The sequence below is a fragment of the Pagrus pagrus genome (genome assembly GCF_965226575.1).
Source record: "Pagrus pagrus genome assembly, chromosome: 22".
Lineage (NCBI taxonomy): Eukaryota > Metazoa > Chordata > Actinopteri > Spariformes > Sparidae > Pagrus > Pagrus pagrus.
The window spans coordinates 22,730,978-22,745,187 of NC_140204.1; the positions used below are offsets into that span (position 1 = coordinate 22,730,978).

The 14,210-nt window shown below is 42.8% G+C and overlaps 1 protein-coding gene across 1 annotated transcript; it reads left to right on the forward strand.

The window, feature by feature from the left end:
- Window positions 1-14,193, forward strand: LOC311251940 (uncharacterized protein). The gene is made up of 7 exons (XM_084344636.1): window positions 1-126; window positions 1,931-5,386; window positions 6,993-7,700; window positions 8,831-8,880; window positions 8,972-9,033; window positions 9,129-9,446; window positions 11,351-14,193. Exons 2-7 carry the CDS (start codon window positions 2,138-2,140, stop codon window positions 11,377-11,379), a joined length of 4,416 nt encoding a protein of 1,471 aa, XP_084200762.1. The 5' UTR covers window positions 1-126; window positions 1,931-2,137; the 3' UTR covers window positions 11,380-14,193.
- The last annotated feature ends 17 nt before the right edge of the window (window positions 14,194-14,210 follow it).

Sequence of the window (14,210 nt, forward strand, 5' to 3'; positions counted from 1 at the left end):
CTTTTCAGCGTTGTCAAGGCAGCCTCAGAGCACGGCTTGCTGGCGGAAAGTAGCTGCAGTGTCCTGGCAAAATATCTGTCCAAACGTTGACTTAAAGTGTCCCGGAAAGTTAGGTGTAACTAAAAGGTAACGGCTATGCATGTTTTTCTTCCACATGTTTCAAAGCGTCCTGCTATACAGCAGTAATGTGCGGGTTTTGTCGCTTGTTTTAGACAGGCAGCAGACTCAGACAGGCGCCAGTCCGTGTGGACAAGAGAGGAAGATCTTGTCCATTGTGCCGCTGAGAGAGACAGCGCTTCAGGATCCGTTTGCGCTCTAATGTGGCCATTTTTGATTGCGTTGCTGTGTGTATTGCTAATTTTCGCCTCAGCTGGGTCGGTTCGCTCCGTTTCCGATCAAATAGACACAGAATAAAGAATAAAAATGGCTCTCGACAGATATAATTTGTGATAGAAAGGGACAGGTTTAAAGGGACAGCGTCACCCTGCCTCCTTCCTGGTTCCTGTAGCGTACACATTTGTACAACACGACGTGTTTCTGTGGGCAAAGGTGCTGCGGGATGAATGTTCACAATCTGACGTGTTTTATTGAAACATCTGGCGAACTGTAGGATGTTTTCAGTCTCACGTGGAGATCACACAGTGAAGCAGTGTTGTGATAGAGCAGATGGGCGTTTTAGTGAGCTACATATGCATTGTCTTTCATTAGCATTGAAGCGACACTGGAGATGGGAACACTTGTTATAGTGAGTCCTGATATCTGTAGCGTGTTGATGAAGGAAAAGCTTACACAAGATGCACTGCTGAAACTCACGTTTTCACAAGTCAATGTACTAAAACCACATGTGCCTATATATCTGAATATGCTGTATATATTGGATGTGTGATATAACATCATGAATCCATGTTTTCATGTTTTATTCAGCATGGCAATGAAGGAAAAAGTTTCATATAGATTTGTGAAACTGTTAATTTTTACAGGTGAAGTATAGGCTAGAATAGAAGTGTTGCACATGTCAGATAAAATCCTAAATCATGTGATTTGTCTCGCACTTTAAATGTGAATCTGGTGTGGCTTTATAGTGTGGATTCACCTCACTGGAAAAGTTGTGTCACATGAGATGGATACTTCCCATTTTACATGTAAAATATCTGAAAACAACGCGTAAAATGTGTGTCTGGTGATATTATTTTACACACCACAATCTCTTCAGTTAAGGTGAACCTATCTATTATATATGTGAACTGTCCACTGTCAAGATATGCAGTGAAATCCAGTTCTCCATCTCTGCCACACACTGTACCTTTACAAAGGTTATAATGTTGCTGCACTGTGAACTTCTTGGTGAAGGACTCGGCTTGGATCTTCTGCAAGAGTCCAAAGGATGTGACTTTATGCATGTCTCATCTCAGTGCCTCTCTCCACTCCGCTAACATAAACATAAACATAATCGACGAAAAAAACCCTTCAAATTCAGTGGTTTCAGACACTGAAATGTGAAAATTTGCTGTTTTTCTTAGTGTGTTATGGTAAAAAACTTTAAACTGTTGTGCATTTTTCACTATTTTATAGACTTTTATAAATTATCTGACATTTTACAGACCAAACTATTAATCGATTGATAAAGAAAATCATTGGCAGACTAACTGATGATTAAAATAATTGCTAGTTGCAGCCCAAAACACCAGATAAGCCCAGTACAACACCATGTTAACTACAACAACAATGACAACATATTGTTGAATTAACACCTCTGACTGAATATCGGTCTAAAGGTAGAATTTATGTCAAGGCTGATTATTGGATTAGGTTGTATTACTTTGTTACCAGTTTTATAATTTGCCTCATATCACTCAACTGTTGGCTCATCTCATCATAGCAGGTTTATTCAAAAATAAGACCCAACTAATACATGTTTTCTGTTCTTCAGGACAGCTGCATACTGATGTGATGTCTGAGAGATTTGGCAGCTGCTCAGCAGAGCAAAACAACCGACTGCAACATCCTATGGGAGGACACCATGTAAGTTAATGGCAGTGAGGATTCTGGACTGAGGGGATGAATTGAATCGGCATCACAAGGCAAGAGCCAACCAGTACTGGATGAGAACTGATGGGCTGTCCATGCTGGCAAAAGCATGCCAACTGCAAAAGGTAAAGGTAGTCCACCTCCCCACCGCTACCGGCCTGCCTCAGAATATGATGATGCCACCCTCGCCCAAAAGAGAGAATACTGGAGAACCAAGAAACGAGAGCAGAGGGCCCGACTGTCAGAGCGGAGAAGGAAGCCAACACAAGACAGTCATGGGAAAAAGCTCCTCCATCTAAATGCCTCTGCAGCGGTGAATTCCCGTGTTGCTTTCTCTCCTCCTGTGCAGAGTAATGATGAGTCACACAAAAGCGCTAACCTCTCTCCTGCATCACATACTGGAAATACAGTGGGGGACAGCTCAGTTGAAGCCACTGAAAGCCAAAAGGAGAGATGGCTCCAGACAATGGAACTCAACAAGGTCTTGTCTAAGATGCCAGCATCATGTTCCATCTCAGCCAAAGTTGCTCGGAGTGACACAGCCACAGTGAAATGCCTAACGACAAGGGGTGCTGTGAGCAGAGCCGTTACCTCACCCACACCCAGTGGAACCCAGCTGAACACCAGTTCCTCAGTGCCTCCAGTCAGAGTAACCAGAATTACCAATGGCAGCTCCGCTAAAATAACACCTCAGCCATGTGTGTCTATGCAGGGAGCAACAGTCCCCAAAACGCAACAGAAGGCACAAGCGGCATTCCGCATTCAGCCCAAACGCCCACCCACCAATGTGACCACAGGTATGATCCTTGTGTCTTCTCCGTGTGTCCCTGTTTCTGTTAAAACAGAGGGCAAAGCAGCAAACACTACACCTCAAAGTGGAACAAAGCGTGCCTTGGTCACCTCTCAGAGGGCTAAAGGTATTATCAACTCACAACCTTTGCTGGAGTCTGAGGAGGAGAGAGCAGCCAAGCGCAGAGAGCACTGGCGGATTAAAAAGCGAGAGCAGAGAGCAAAGATGGCAGCTCAGTTAGCTAAGACCAGAGAGAGGACGCATGGCACAGAGATGATGTCACAGAGGCCGACGACACAAAAAACAGGACCGATTGGTGCCACGATTCTTCAGCATCTTCCATCGCAGACATTTTGGAGAGGTCAGAAGCAGTGTCCTTCTCGAGTCAGAACTTCATTTGCATTGACCAAAAGGGAAAATTATAGACTGCAAAGTAGGGCAGCAAGTTTAGCTCCAGTTAACCTGCAGACGGATCAGAAAGCCATCGCACCTGATGGGACTTCCGTGAAAAAGCCAAGGGAGTCACAGAGAAAGCTTCCTAGTTATGTACATCTCTCTAATGTTTTCCGAGGGATTACACGATGTAAAACACCTAGACAGAGTTTCATGGAAGTCCAGAGGAATTTCATGAATCAAAGAAGTATCAGATGTAAATCTCCATCGCTTGCTTCAGTCTTTGGTACCAGAAATATCCCCAAAATTGACCCCAACGACACACCTGAGCAGATAATAGCCAAACGGCGAGAGTACTGGAGGATTAAAAAGCGTGAACAGCGCGCTAAGCTATCAATGGAAATGAAGGCTCGGTTGAAGGAGAAGGACTCTCTGATGCGAAGAGTTAAACGTTACCAGAATATCCTTGAGGAGATGAGGAGGGCTCGAGCGCTGACGCAGTCAGCAGGAAGCACCCTCACCCACGCCTCTGAGACCATCGGAGGGTTCATCAAAGAGGACGGGACAGTGACCATTAACATTCCCCAGGCTCCGACAGATCACAACACAGCACCACAGAAAAGTGAAGAGGAGCTTCATGTAGTTTGTAATAATCCCCCCACCACAAAACCTCAGCCCCAACCTGGTACTAAACGGAGAAGTATTGCTCCTATTCGTGTAAACAATCCCCCTCCACTCCGTCCAGCTCAGGTGAAAGTCTCTTTTCCTCTCCCTGCACAGTCCGTCAACAAGCCTCCAAGACAACTGGCAATCAGGCCAAGGCCTCAACTTGAAAGCACAACTGTTCTTAGTTCACACTCATTAGCAATCCAGTCTGTAGGTCAGCTCACTCTTACTCATCCTCAAACCCCTCAAAACACTGTTTCTGCAGGATCAACAGCAGAGCCCAACATTGGTGGCTGTGTCATGAAAATGGCAGTCTCAAGTAGCGCACCATCAGTGTTGTGTCTGGATCCAGAGCTGACAGAGGAGGAGAGGATGGCAAGGAAGAGGGAATACTGGAGAATAAAGAAACGTGAGCAGAGAGCAGCTCGCGCTGCTCGACTGAGGCAGGGTGTCCTCCAAGCAAGGGTCAGTGCAGCCTTACAGAGGAGGAAGGCCCAGAGGCAGGTAGCAGCAAGCACTGTACCGCTTGGAAGGAGGTTCACTAACCATGCAGGAAATACACAACCTCTCCCCAACAACAGTGTGCCTATTACGCCACATGCAAGTGAGATAAAACAAGAGACTGAGTCTATGCCAGCAGCTGACCTAAATTCTCAACCAGAACAAGCCATCTGTCCAGATATCAAACCCCCAACCTCCCCAACACCACCTCCAGCGCCTCAGCCCGAGTCTGACCCAGCTCTGAATGCAGACAGCCAAGCTACCACTCTGCTAGCCGTGGCCTCTATGAAAAAACTCCTGGAGGAATCACTTAGCACAGTGTCGGAGTGTAAGAGTGAGCAAACTGACATTAAAATAGAGTCATCAGAAGACGCTTCAGAGCCAGAGATGAAGGAAAATTTACCTCAGCTCTTTTTTGAAAAGGATGAGGTGGCTCCTATTGCTGCTGACCTGACGCTGGAGATAAAAAGCTGGCAATCAGACACAGATGCTTTGGAACAAGCAAGTTCACCAAGCCTTCATCTGACGGACTCACCACAATTCAGAGAGACACCTCCACCGCCTCCTACCTCTGAAGAGGTAGTCCTGCATCCCACCTGTGAGCACTCATCCCAAACCCCTTCGAAATTCATAGTGAACCTCACGGAAGTCTCTGATGGGCCATCATCACAACGCAGAACCCAGAGGCTTCGCACCAAGAAAACAGGCCATCAAAACTGCTGCTCCCCTGAGCCGCCAAAGCTACATCACCTACCCATGGATCAACTGCAACCACAGAAACAACACTGTGAAGAACACAGTCAGGCACAGGAACAATGCCAAAACAACAGTTTGCCTTCAGCACAAAGAAATCTCAGTGAGGTGATGGAGCACAGTGGTTTGTCCAGCCTGCAGAGGAAGAGGGAGTACTGGAAGCTGATGAAGAGGCAGCAAAGGGCCAGGTTAAAGGAAAGGCAGACAGGAAGACAAGGAGAATCCACCAGTCGACATCCCCAGAAAAACATCCAGGTGATGTGACACATGGGGATAATGTTAATTTTACACATGTTGATGAAGGTTCTCAGTCACCCAGGTCATGATAATTCTAGGTGCTATATTGCAGGCAACTGGACTTGCTCCTCTCATCCAAAAGGCTTCTTCAGTTCTGAACGTCTGCGACATGTAGATGCTGATAGCAAGTAGCTAATATTGAACATGCTTGATACAGCATTGTTTGATCGAAGAGAGAGACTGTGAGGGAGTCAGGGCAGGTGGGCAAAGTTTAGAAGAAGCAACAATTAAAGACTATATATGTTTGCCAAGCCTAACCTTACATCAGCTTTTGCATTTATATCACATATTAACGATATTAAGGTTTTTGTCAAATGTGAGCATGTCATCATGGTAATTACAATAAGTAGAGTCCATTCGAAAGACCCACTGATGTGGTATCCACAACTTTTTTCAAGCTATATTTTTATGGGATTTTTTGTTATAAATTTTTTATATTTTGTACCAGAAAAAATGCCACAGACAAACAGTGGGACAACAGACAGGGTCATTTTGGTTGAATGAAATGCTTGGCTAAGAAAAGCTGGAAGTGAAAAGAGGCTGGGTTACATGCAATGATCATGACTGTCCCTGAAATTGTCGAGGGTAGAGAAATAACTTATGGTTCAAATAACATTTCCATTTTCTCCATTATTTTTCACATTTTTCAGTAACATGTCTCAGAGAAACAGTGCTGAGACCTGCTACTGAACGGTAAAACCATAATGTGATATTCCTGTTTTTATCCATTCAGAGATTGTTGGAGATTCTTTGCTCAGGCATTTCCTTGTTATGGCGTTTTTACTAGCTGCTAGTTGTATTTGTAGTAAATATCTGTCCAATTGATACACTTCCCAAATATAACAGTGAAATTAAAATCGAGCTCTGAGCTGGTTATGGATCTGATCTCTGTTACCACATCCACCCAGTAAGCAGAAACATTAGGACACTCAAAAATGTGAACGTGACCTTGAGACATGTTACCACACATTCTCCAACATTATTCAGGTTTGTTACTTGTGACTTTTTATTTTCTGGGGGATGTAAAAAACCTTGAAATATTTTTCCAGATGAATTCCTCCCAGAGACCTGAGCTTGAGATGGTGGAATGTGTCTTATGTTCAACCAGTCATCAACTGGGGTGTTTTATATAAACTTTTGTGGCTGGTAACCTCTAAAATAAGCCACTAAAGAAAAAAAAATACTAGATTCATGATGAAGAATCATTTTACTGATTTCCCACAAAAGCCATTCAGAGACACTTCTTTCCTTTACACTAGTGTAATTATGCGAAAGATATCAGCTTATCATCAGCTTTGGCAGCATGTGTCTAATTTGTTTGTAGGCCCAAAGAGTTCAGGACTTGTAGACATGGCCAGTGCCCTCTCCAGCTGAAACCTGAAGCATTACACTGCAAACCTCTGTCTGGCATTTGACACGTGTACAGCAAAAATAGAGAGGAGTGTGACAGAGGGGGGGCAAACTGTAAGCCAGGGGCAAACATACGTGTGCATTTTTCAGAAAGATGATTTGTTGTATTTAACTGAGCTGAATCATTTCTTCATGTTGTGTTGTTGTCTTTCAGGCTCCAGGTCTCATTATTATCAACACTGTTAATGCTGTAAATCCTCCAGCAAAACCAGCCCTCCAGCCCAAGCCATCTAATGCTTCTCTGACTGCAGTGACTAGTATCCCCACGGTCCTGGTCGTTAGCCCTACAACTTGTACTGCTGAACAGTCACCTGACACCCTCCAGGTCAAGTTGCCCGTCACCAGTGTTTCCTGTTCACCCAGAAGTGAGCAAAACAAGATGAGCGCTGGGCCTTCACAGACCGAGTCCGAATATCTTGGAGCTCCAGAGAATCGGCACGAAGCCATGCCAGGACCACAAAAGTGGTCGTCAGGAAGCACGGATGTAGACTCAGCTACCTGCCTCCCCACTCTGAAGCCCCCAGATAACCCATTGTCCAGCATCAACCTGCAACCCATTGAACCCCCTGGGCAAACTCCAACTTCCACTCTCAGTCCAATAAAAATCCCTTGTGACCAACTTCAGAACCCCACACATATGATACAAACTCCCACCAAGCTAGCACCTCTAAGCACCATGGTTCCACCGAAGCCCATCCCAGGTGAGTCAGACGAGGATTTTCTGAAGAGGAAACGGGAGTACTGGAGGATAAAAAAGAAGGAGCAGAGAGCCAGGAAGGCCATTCGGGATAAGGGAATATCCCCAAGGAGAGCCTCCAACAACTGGAGGCCCATCCTGCCTGCCCAGGATATACAGACACAGGTGAGAGCTGCACAGGTATATAAAACAACTTGTTTCACGGTTTACAGGCACTGTCTTATTATAATATTCATATTAAATGATGAAGAATGCAGATTAGTCATAACGTGATGAAGATGATTGTATGATATACAAGATTTGATTCAAGCATCAAGTGTCTCTATTATCCTCAAAACACACAAATAAGCCTTCATACAGAGTTAGAAAAACAGGGAGAGGACAGAGAAACAGAGACCAAACCATCACAAGATCACCATAATATAACATTCAGATTTATGTTTTCTAGTGAAAAATAACCTGAAGCTAAGACTCATTGTGCCTGTTGCCTCAGAATGAGCCTTTTATATCTACAGAGGGAGCAGGTCCATCATGCTGCAATGCCATTTTTTTTGTTTACAGTAGCCCAGAATGGACAAACCAAACACTGAAGAGTCTTTCATGTTTCTATGTTTTGAGCGGCCACCGTAGGGTAGGGTGAGACGAGGGGTGTTCAGTTGGTTGCAATCTGCTACCTCACTGCTAGATTTGATTTGATAGATGCCACTAAATCCTTCACACTGGGTCTTTAAATTAAAAATCAGTGTGTTGTCATTTGGGACGCGTGTCAAGGTCAAGGTCTGATTTCCTCTCTCATGAAATCTCTACACATCTACAAAGTTACATGATTATTATTTAGCTTTTTGTTTTTCCACTAAATCACTTCTAAGAGATGGGAAACAACCACAAAGAGTCATCAAAGCACAACAAAGACGGCTACAAAGAGACAAGAAACGTTCCACCTTTACCTGCACTGTTGCAGCTCACCCTCCAGCATCACTTGACATCTCAGTGTTGGTGGCTGCTTATTTTATGTCTCAAATGAATTAATCAGTACATACAGCTGATGGTAGTTTAAACACAGGAACTGGATAGGGCTCATTTTTGACAGTAGGTGTCAAAAAGTAACCACTGGTCATGTGTCATTTACTGAATTCCTCAGGTGAATGAAGTGAGATTCCTTTATTGTCATATATAGTCAGAATAAATAACATAATTTATTATTCTGTATACGTTATATTCTATATAATGTATTTTCAGTTTGTTTAGGACAATATTTTTCCTCAAGCTCTTTTTCTCTCTGATAATCCCTGCAGGATTCTGGTCAGTGGGTGAGCTCCTCTGAGGAGTCAGAACATTTAATAAGGTTTGAAATGTGTTTAGCTTCTTTAAAGATTGTTCTGCTTCCAGCTCAGTGTAGAATAATAACGAATATAACCGTTCTTTCTCTTTCACAGCACTTCAGCAGACACCGACCTGGAATCCTTTCAATATCCAGAATACATAGCGCCACTAGAAGGTGCAGTATCAGCTATGCCATTTTAAACCTAATAGAATGAATTTTTGAATGGAAATATTGGCTCCAAACCTTACCCCTCTCCACTGTCTCTTCAGATGAGTCAGAGCTTTTGTTCGCTGGTTATGAGAATAATAACGGCGATGAAGGTCCTGTCTCAGACACCGTGTGGAGGAACCGCTACCTCATGGACTACGATCCACTCAACCAGCTGCTGGTGTGCATGGTGTGTGGGGAGCTGCAGTACTCGCACAACCTGGAGGGAGTGAGGGCCCACATTGACGAGGCCCACCCGGACACCCTCACAATGGACCCTGGGGAGAAACAGCAAATCCTGGAGGCCTGGGACGAGCAGGTGTCCCAGCGAGAGCGCTTCTTCACCAGCCAGCTACAGCAGCACAGCGGGGCGCTGGCAGGTACAGTATGACTTCAGAGATAGCTGTTCAAGTATTGTTTCTACATATGGGGGCTCAAGAAGTGAACAGAAGGCCAGTATAAGTATAAAACACCAGGACCCAACAGTTTTGCTGCTCCAGTATTGGTCCAGAGGAAAATACAGCAACAAGTACTGGACACATTGATCATGGAGTTATCTTAAGACTGTGCCCCCTTTGAAAATAGAAATAACACACTATCCTTAATTGGGCAATGTGTAAGATATGGCCAGAATTTTTGTTTAAAAACATTTCAAAAAATGAACTACTGTTGTAATGTGTCAACCGAGTGTGAAGAAACAACTATTGACGTTATGTCAAAGCCTTATGAACTGTGTTGCAAAGACGTCTTCTAAAGTTAGCATGCTAACCAGCTAGCCACGGCTCGTCCTGTGTCTTAATAGAAATATATCCTATAATACAACAACAGCAAGAGGGGCTCTGACAGCCCCTGTAGCTTCAGCTGTAAAAGCTTAGTGTAATGAGTAAACCAAGTAGACTCAAAATGTGAAGAAAGGAATCATTTTTACAACTGTTCGTCTTACTGAACAGAAAAATACAACCACACACTGTCTGAATCCTGACTACTGTCATCGCACATACAGGGCTACTTAGCTCCACAGCTAACTGAACTACTTGCTAACAGGAGCTAGTCACTACAAACAAAGATGGCTACAGCAAAGAGTATAGTGAGCAGCAGGTAGCGGCTATGCTACCCCCTATAACTCTGGAGCTACCTTTGATTTCTGACTATTTCTCACAAAGTGTATTTGATAGCAGGATCGGCGATCATTCTATACAGCCTTGCTAGCTCTGCTATGAGCAGTGGTTTATAATGGATAATGTTAGCTAATGTTAGCAAACTTTAATAGATATTACTTTTCAACTGACCCTAATGAGTCTGTTAGCTCACGTTATCACCCTCCATTACTTGTGCTACTGCAACATTACATTTTAAAATGTCACAGATGACGTTTACACAAAAGTAAACCAATAAGTAAACACACTGTACCTCACCAGGAGACGTGCTGTGTCCCGCTTGACATATCCGTCCACTTGCTTTCAGCCCGGTTACCTATTAATAATTTCTTTAAACCTGAACAGTGCACAGTGCAACAACCTCTAAACACTGTAACATGTGTTCATCGTTTAAAGTTTTTTCACTGAGCAATAGTTTGTGCACATCCAGATGACTCAGACATTAGCATTCATATGGAGTGGTGTTTTGTCCTCCTGACAAGTGCCGGTTCTAGCTCAGTTAACCAGTTTAGTTACAGAAGTTACATAGACCCACTTTAATGGACCCCAGATCCTCCAATCTTTCTTCCAGCGCCACCATCAGATCACATTTCCCTTTCTACCATACATATCAAAATCTAAGGGTAATTGCCATGAAATGTATAGAGCACAGTCATGCTCCCCAGGGACTGAACCCTTTTCATTTTGGACACTGTGAGTTTTCTCCAGCACCACCCTTCAGACCATTGTAGCGGAGCTGAATATTTTATTGTCTGAAAGGCAAATGGCTGTGAAATTTGCTGAGCTCACTCAAGCTCCCAAAAGGGATTTTGAGGATTTCCTGGTCTTTCTTCTAAGACAATATTGCCTGCCCAGTGATGCCTCAAAAGAGTGGTATCTTCTTCTTAACCTGTCTCATTTTTAGATTGGAGAAACATTTAAAAACATAGTTCTATGTAAAATGAAGCTAAACTGATCTCATGATCTCTTGAATGATCTCATGACCCCACAGACCCATCCACCCCTCTAGCCTTACCCTCAAACAAGGTACTCGTAGGACTAGCAGAGTCATCAGTATGTTGCTTGTCCCTCCAAGACTTTGCTGGGGTTTTTTTTAATTTGCCAAACCTGTCTTACTTGTTTTGCAGAAGCACACAACAGAAACAGAATCAACTGAAGATGCCGGACCACGACACTAAACCCACACTTTATTTGTCTTATTTATTTATTGTTATTTTTCATCAATAATTTTACTGTCAAAGGAAGTCACCTTGAAAGAGAATGCTCTTTAGGGAACAATTGCCCTAAAAAGCAGCTATACCTCATTTACTACCAGGGCTGTAATGTGCTTTTATGAACTCGGCATGGACATTTTTACATTGAAGCTGCCACAACTGAGATTTTGCTGAGTTAGGCTCAAAGCATCCTGGACCTATCTCTGTAATAAACATGCAGATAAAACATAGATGGAAATCATTTTCATGTTCTTGCTGTACTTCCTAAAATGATTTTATTATTTTTCCATTTGGCCATTTCAAACCTCAACACTCAGTGTTTCCCACAGACAAACTGCACTCTCTGAAACAGCGTTTAGATCATCATATGCCCCAGCTCGACTTCACCATTACTTTTTTTGGTTCTCCATTGGCAAAAGTCGTGACATGCTGACAGCCCTATTTGTAACCTCAGCACTCATCACAAAGTAATTGCCATGCACACCTTAGAGGAACAATACTTTTCTTTACCTGTTATATATGTAGCAATTTATGTAAGTATCTTTTGTCTTCATCAGTTGTATCTTAAAAGGCATTTTCAAATTTGTGTTCATATTTCCATATCATATTTCCACAGACTGTGCTGCTCTGCTCAACTGCTCTTCTTCTCTACTGTTAGCTACAGTAGGATGAAGTAGTGTACAGTGCAGTTTCTGCCCTAACTTGACATTTCATCTGGGAAGACTTTAGGCATCTGTAAGATCACGAAAATATCTTTGACCATACAATCTGCTGCTAGATAAGTAAAAATGATCGTTTCATAGCAGTCACAGTTAGAGTTAACGCCTAGTCACAATAAAAAAGTGGTATGGTGTAACTAATATTCACGTCTTTTTTCAAAATGGTTGGTTCTAGAAGCTTGGCAACTTAGTGACTTCACTCTCAGGGCTAGGTAAAGTCTTGTCGCTGGAGAGCTAACTGCTTACTTCCTAACAAGCCGGGCTAGCACTACTAAGTCACAGTAATTTCACACTATTGTTCTGCTTATTTCCTCCTAGCATTTTGAGCTAGCTTAGTCCTTTAAGGGACAATACGTTCTTACAGTTTATTCAGAAGGTGCATGTGTACCATCGACCCCTGTCTCACAACTTTCTGCAAACCATTGCTCTTTTGTGGAGCAGCTAATAGAGGCAGGCAAAATCATTATATACGTTCAGCTGATGGGCTATGAGACCTTCTTCCATTTTGGACACTCCAACTATCCTTTAACGGTCAGCGCTGTCAAGACGGCCAACGATGCCAATATGCGGGTCATAGTGTACCAAAGCACACTTTTTCTTTGCCCCCGCAATGTATGAAATGCTGAGGTCATGAATGGGGCTAGCTAAACTGTTGTGTAACAGTAGCGCTAGTAGAAAAGAGTAATTAAGTTAGCAAATACTCCATAATGTCTGTTACACTGCAATGTCAATCTGAAGTTTGCTAACATTAGCTCCCATACTGGTTAGTACTAGACCAAATAAGACTGGGTCAGCAAAATCACTGAGTATAGGCGACTGAACTGAGCTAAAGTGGGTTTTATTGCTCATGAGTCCAGCTTTTCATTTTCTCGCTCAAAGACCAATAGTGTCACTAACTCCAGGAGCCATAGTGACCCACCTTAGCTTGTTCAGTGATAAGCCAATAGTGGGATATATCACTGCTTTCAAATGGAGAAATAATGTACATCAGACTGTGTTGAACAATTCAACGAACCAATAAAATGGGTTTAAAGGACATTCGAATGCAATGCCAGGTCTTGAAGCATGTGTTCCCATAGGTGTACCATATCAGAGCTGAATAACAGCTGATGCATTGATATGATAGTTACAAGAAATTATACATTTACATTTAACCCCCCTGTTCAGCCAGCTATAAGAAAAGAAACTGTGTCTCACACACAGCACAAGGGTTTATACTAGTCAATTTAATAAATCTGACAGTTGCTGTCAGTTTTGTATAAAGTTTTTCTGCTCTATTGGCAGGCTTCCGTTCAGGTCCAAGACTGTTCTAGACCCTTGTTAGTTACTGGATTATTGCATGGGTGTCTGAAACATTTTTTTGTATAAGGTACCGCACCATACTGTTCTTCAAACCCTGAACCTTACATATACTCCTCAATGACAACTTTTTGTATTGAGACAATTTTTATACAGTAACTTTCTCACAATCTCCTGCAGTTCTTATGAGCTCCGCCATGTAAACCATCAAACCATCTGCGATGTAAATACACAGAATACTAAAGTGTTTATGAGATGCCAAACTCTTCTTTGACTGTGCTGTTTCACAATTTTTGAGCAACTTTATTTATTATTTATTGCATTTCCTCTTATATAATGATAATTGATGGTGCATTATTCATATCCGTAGATAGTTCCATGTTAGACAAAGTTTCTCATCTGTGAGTATTGAGGATCCAAAGGCTTTCCTGCATGAGTAGTAAACGGATGAACAGTTGTATATCTGAGATGAACTCTGGAATGCATTCCCATGCTTTTTGTATGATTTTCAATAAGAGAAAAATGCTGAAATAATCTTCAGTTTGAGCACAAATCTGTGGAGGTCAGTCATGCTTGGAGAAACTGCCTGCACAGCTACAACACAGTGTAAAAAGCTTGAAGTGACCGAGCTATTTTACCTTCGGAGAATGTAATTCTGACTAAATGACTTGTTTACCAGTTCAAAGGGAATGTTGAAATGCCTTTTCAGTAATAAACCTTTTCTACCTTTGACCTTAATCTTTGAGATCTTTATT

Coding starts and splice junctions, on each gene's coding strand:
- LOC311251940 (XM_084344636.1), top strand. CDS start 2,138: ATGCCAACTGCAAAAGGTAAAGGTAGTCCACCTCCCCACCGCTACCGG. Junction 7,701..8,830: donor CCCAGGATATACAGACACAG/GTGAGAGCTGCA, acceptor TAATCCCTGCAG/GATTCTGGTCAGTGGGTGAG. Junction 9,034..9,128: donor ATACATAGCGCCACTAGAAG/GTGCAGTATCAG, acceptor CTGTCTCTTCAG/ATGAGTCAGAGCTTTTGTTC.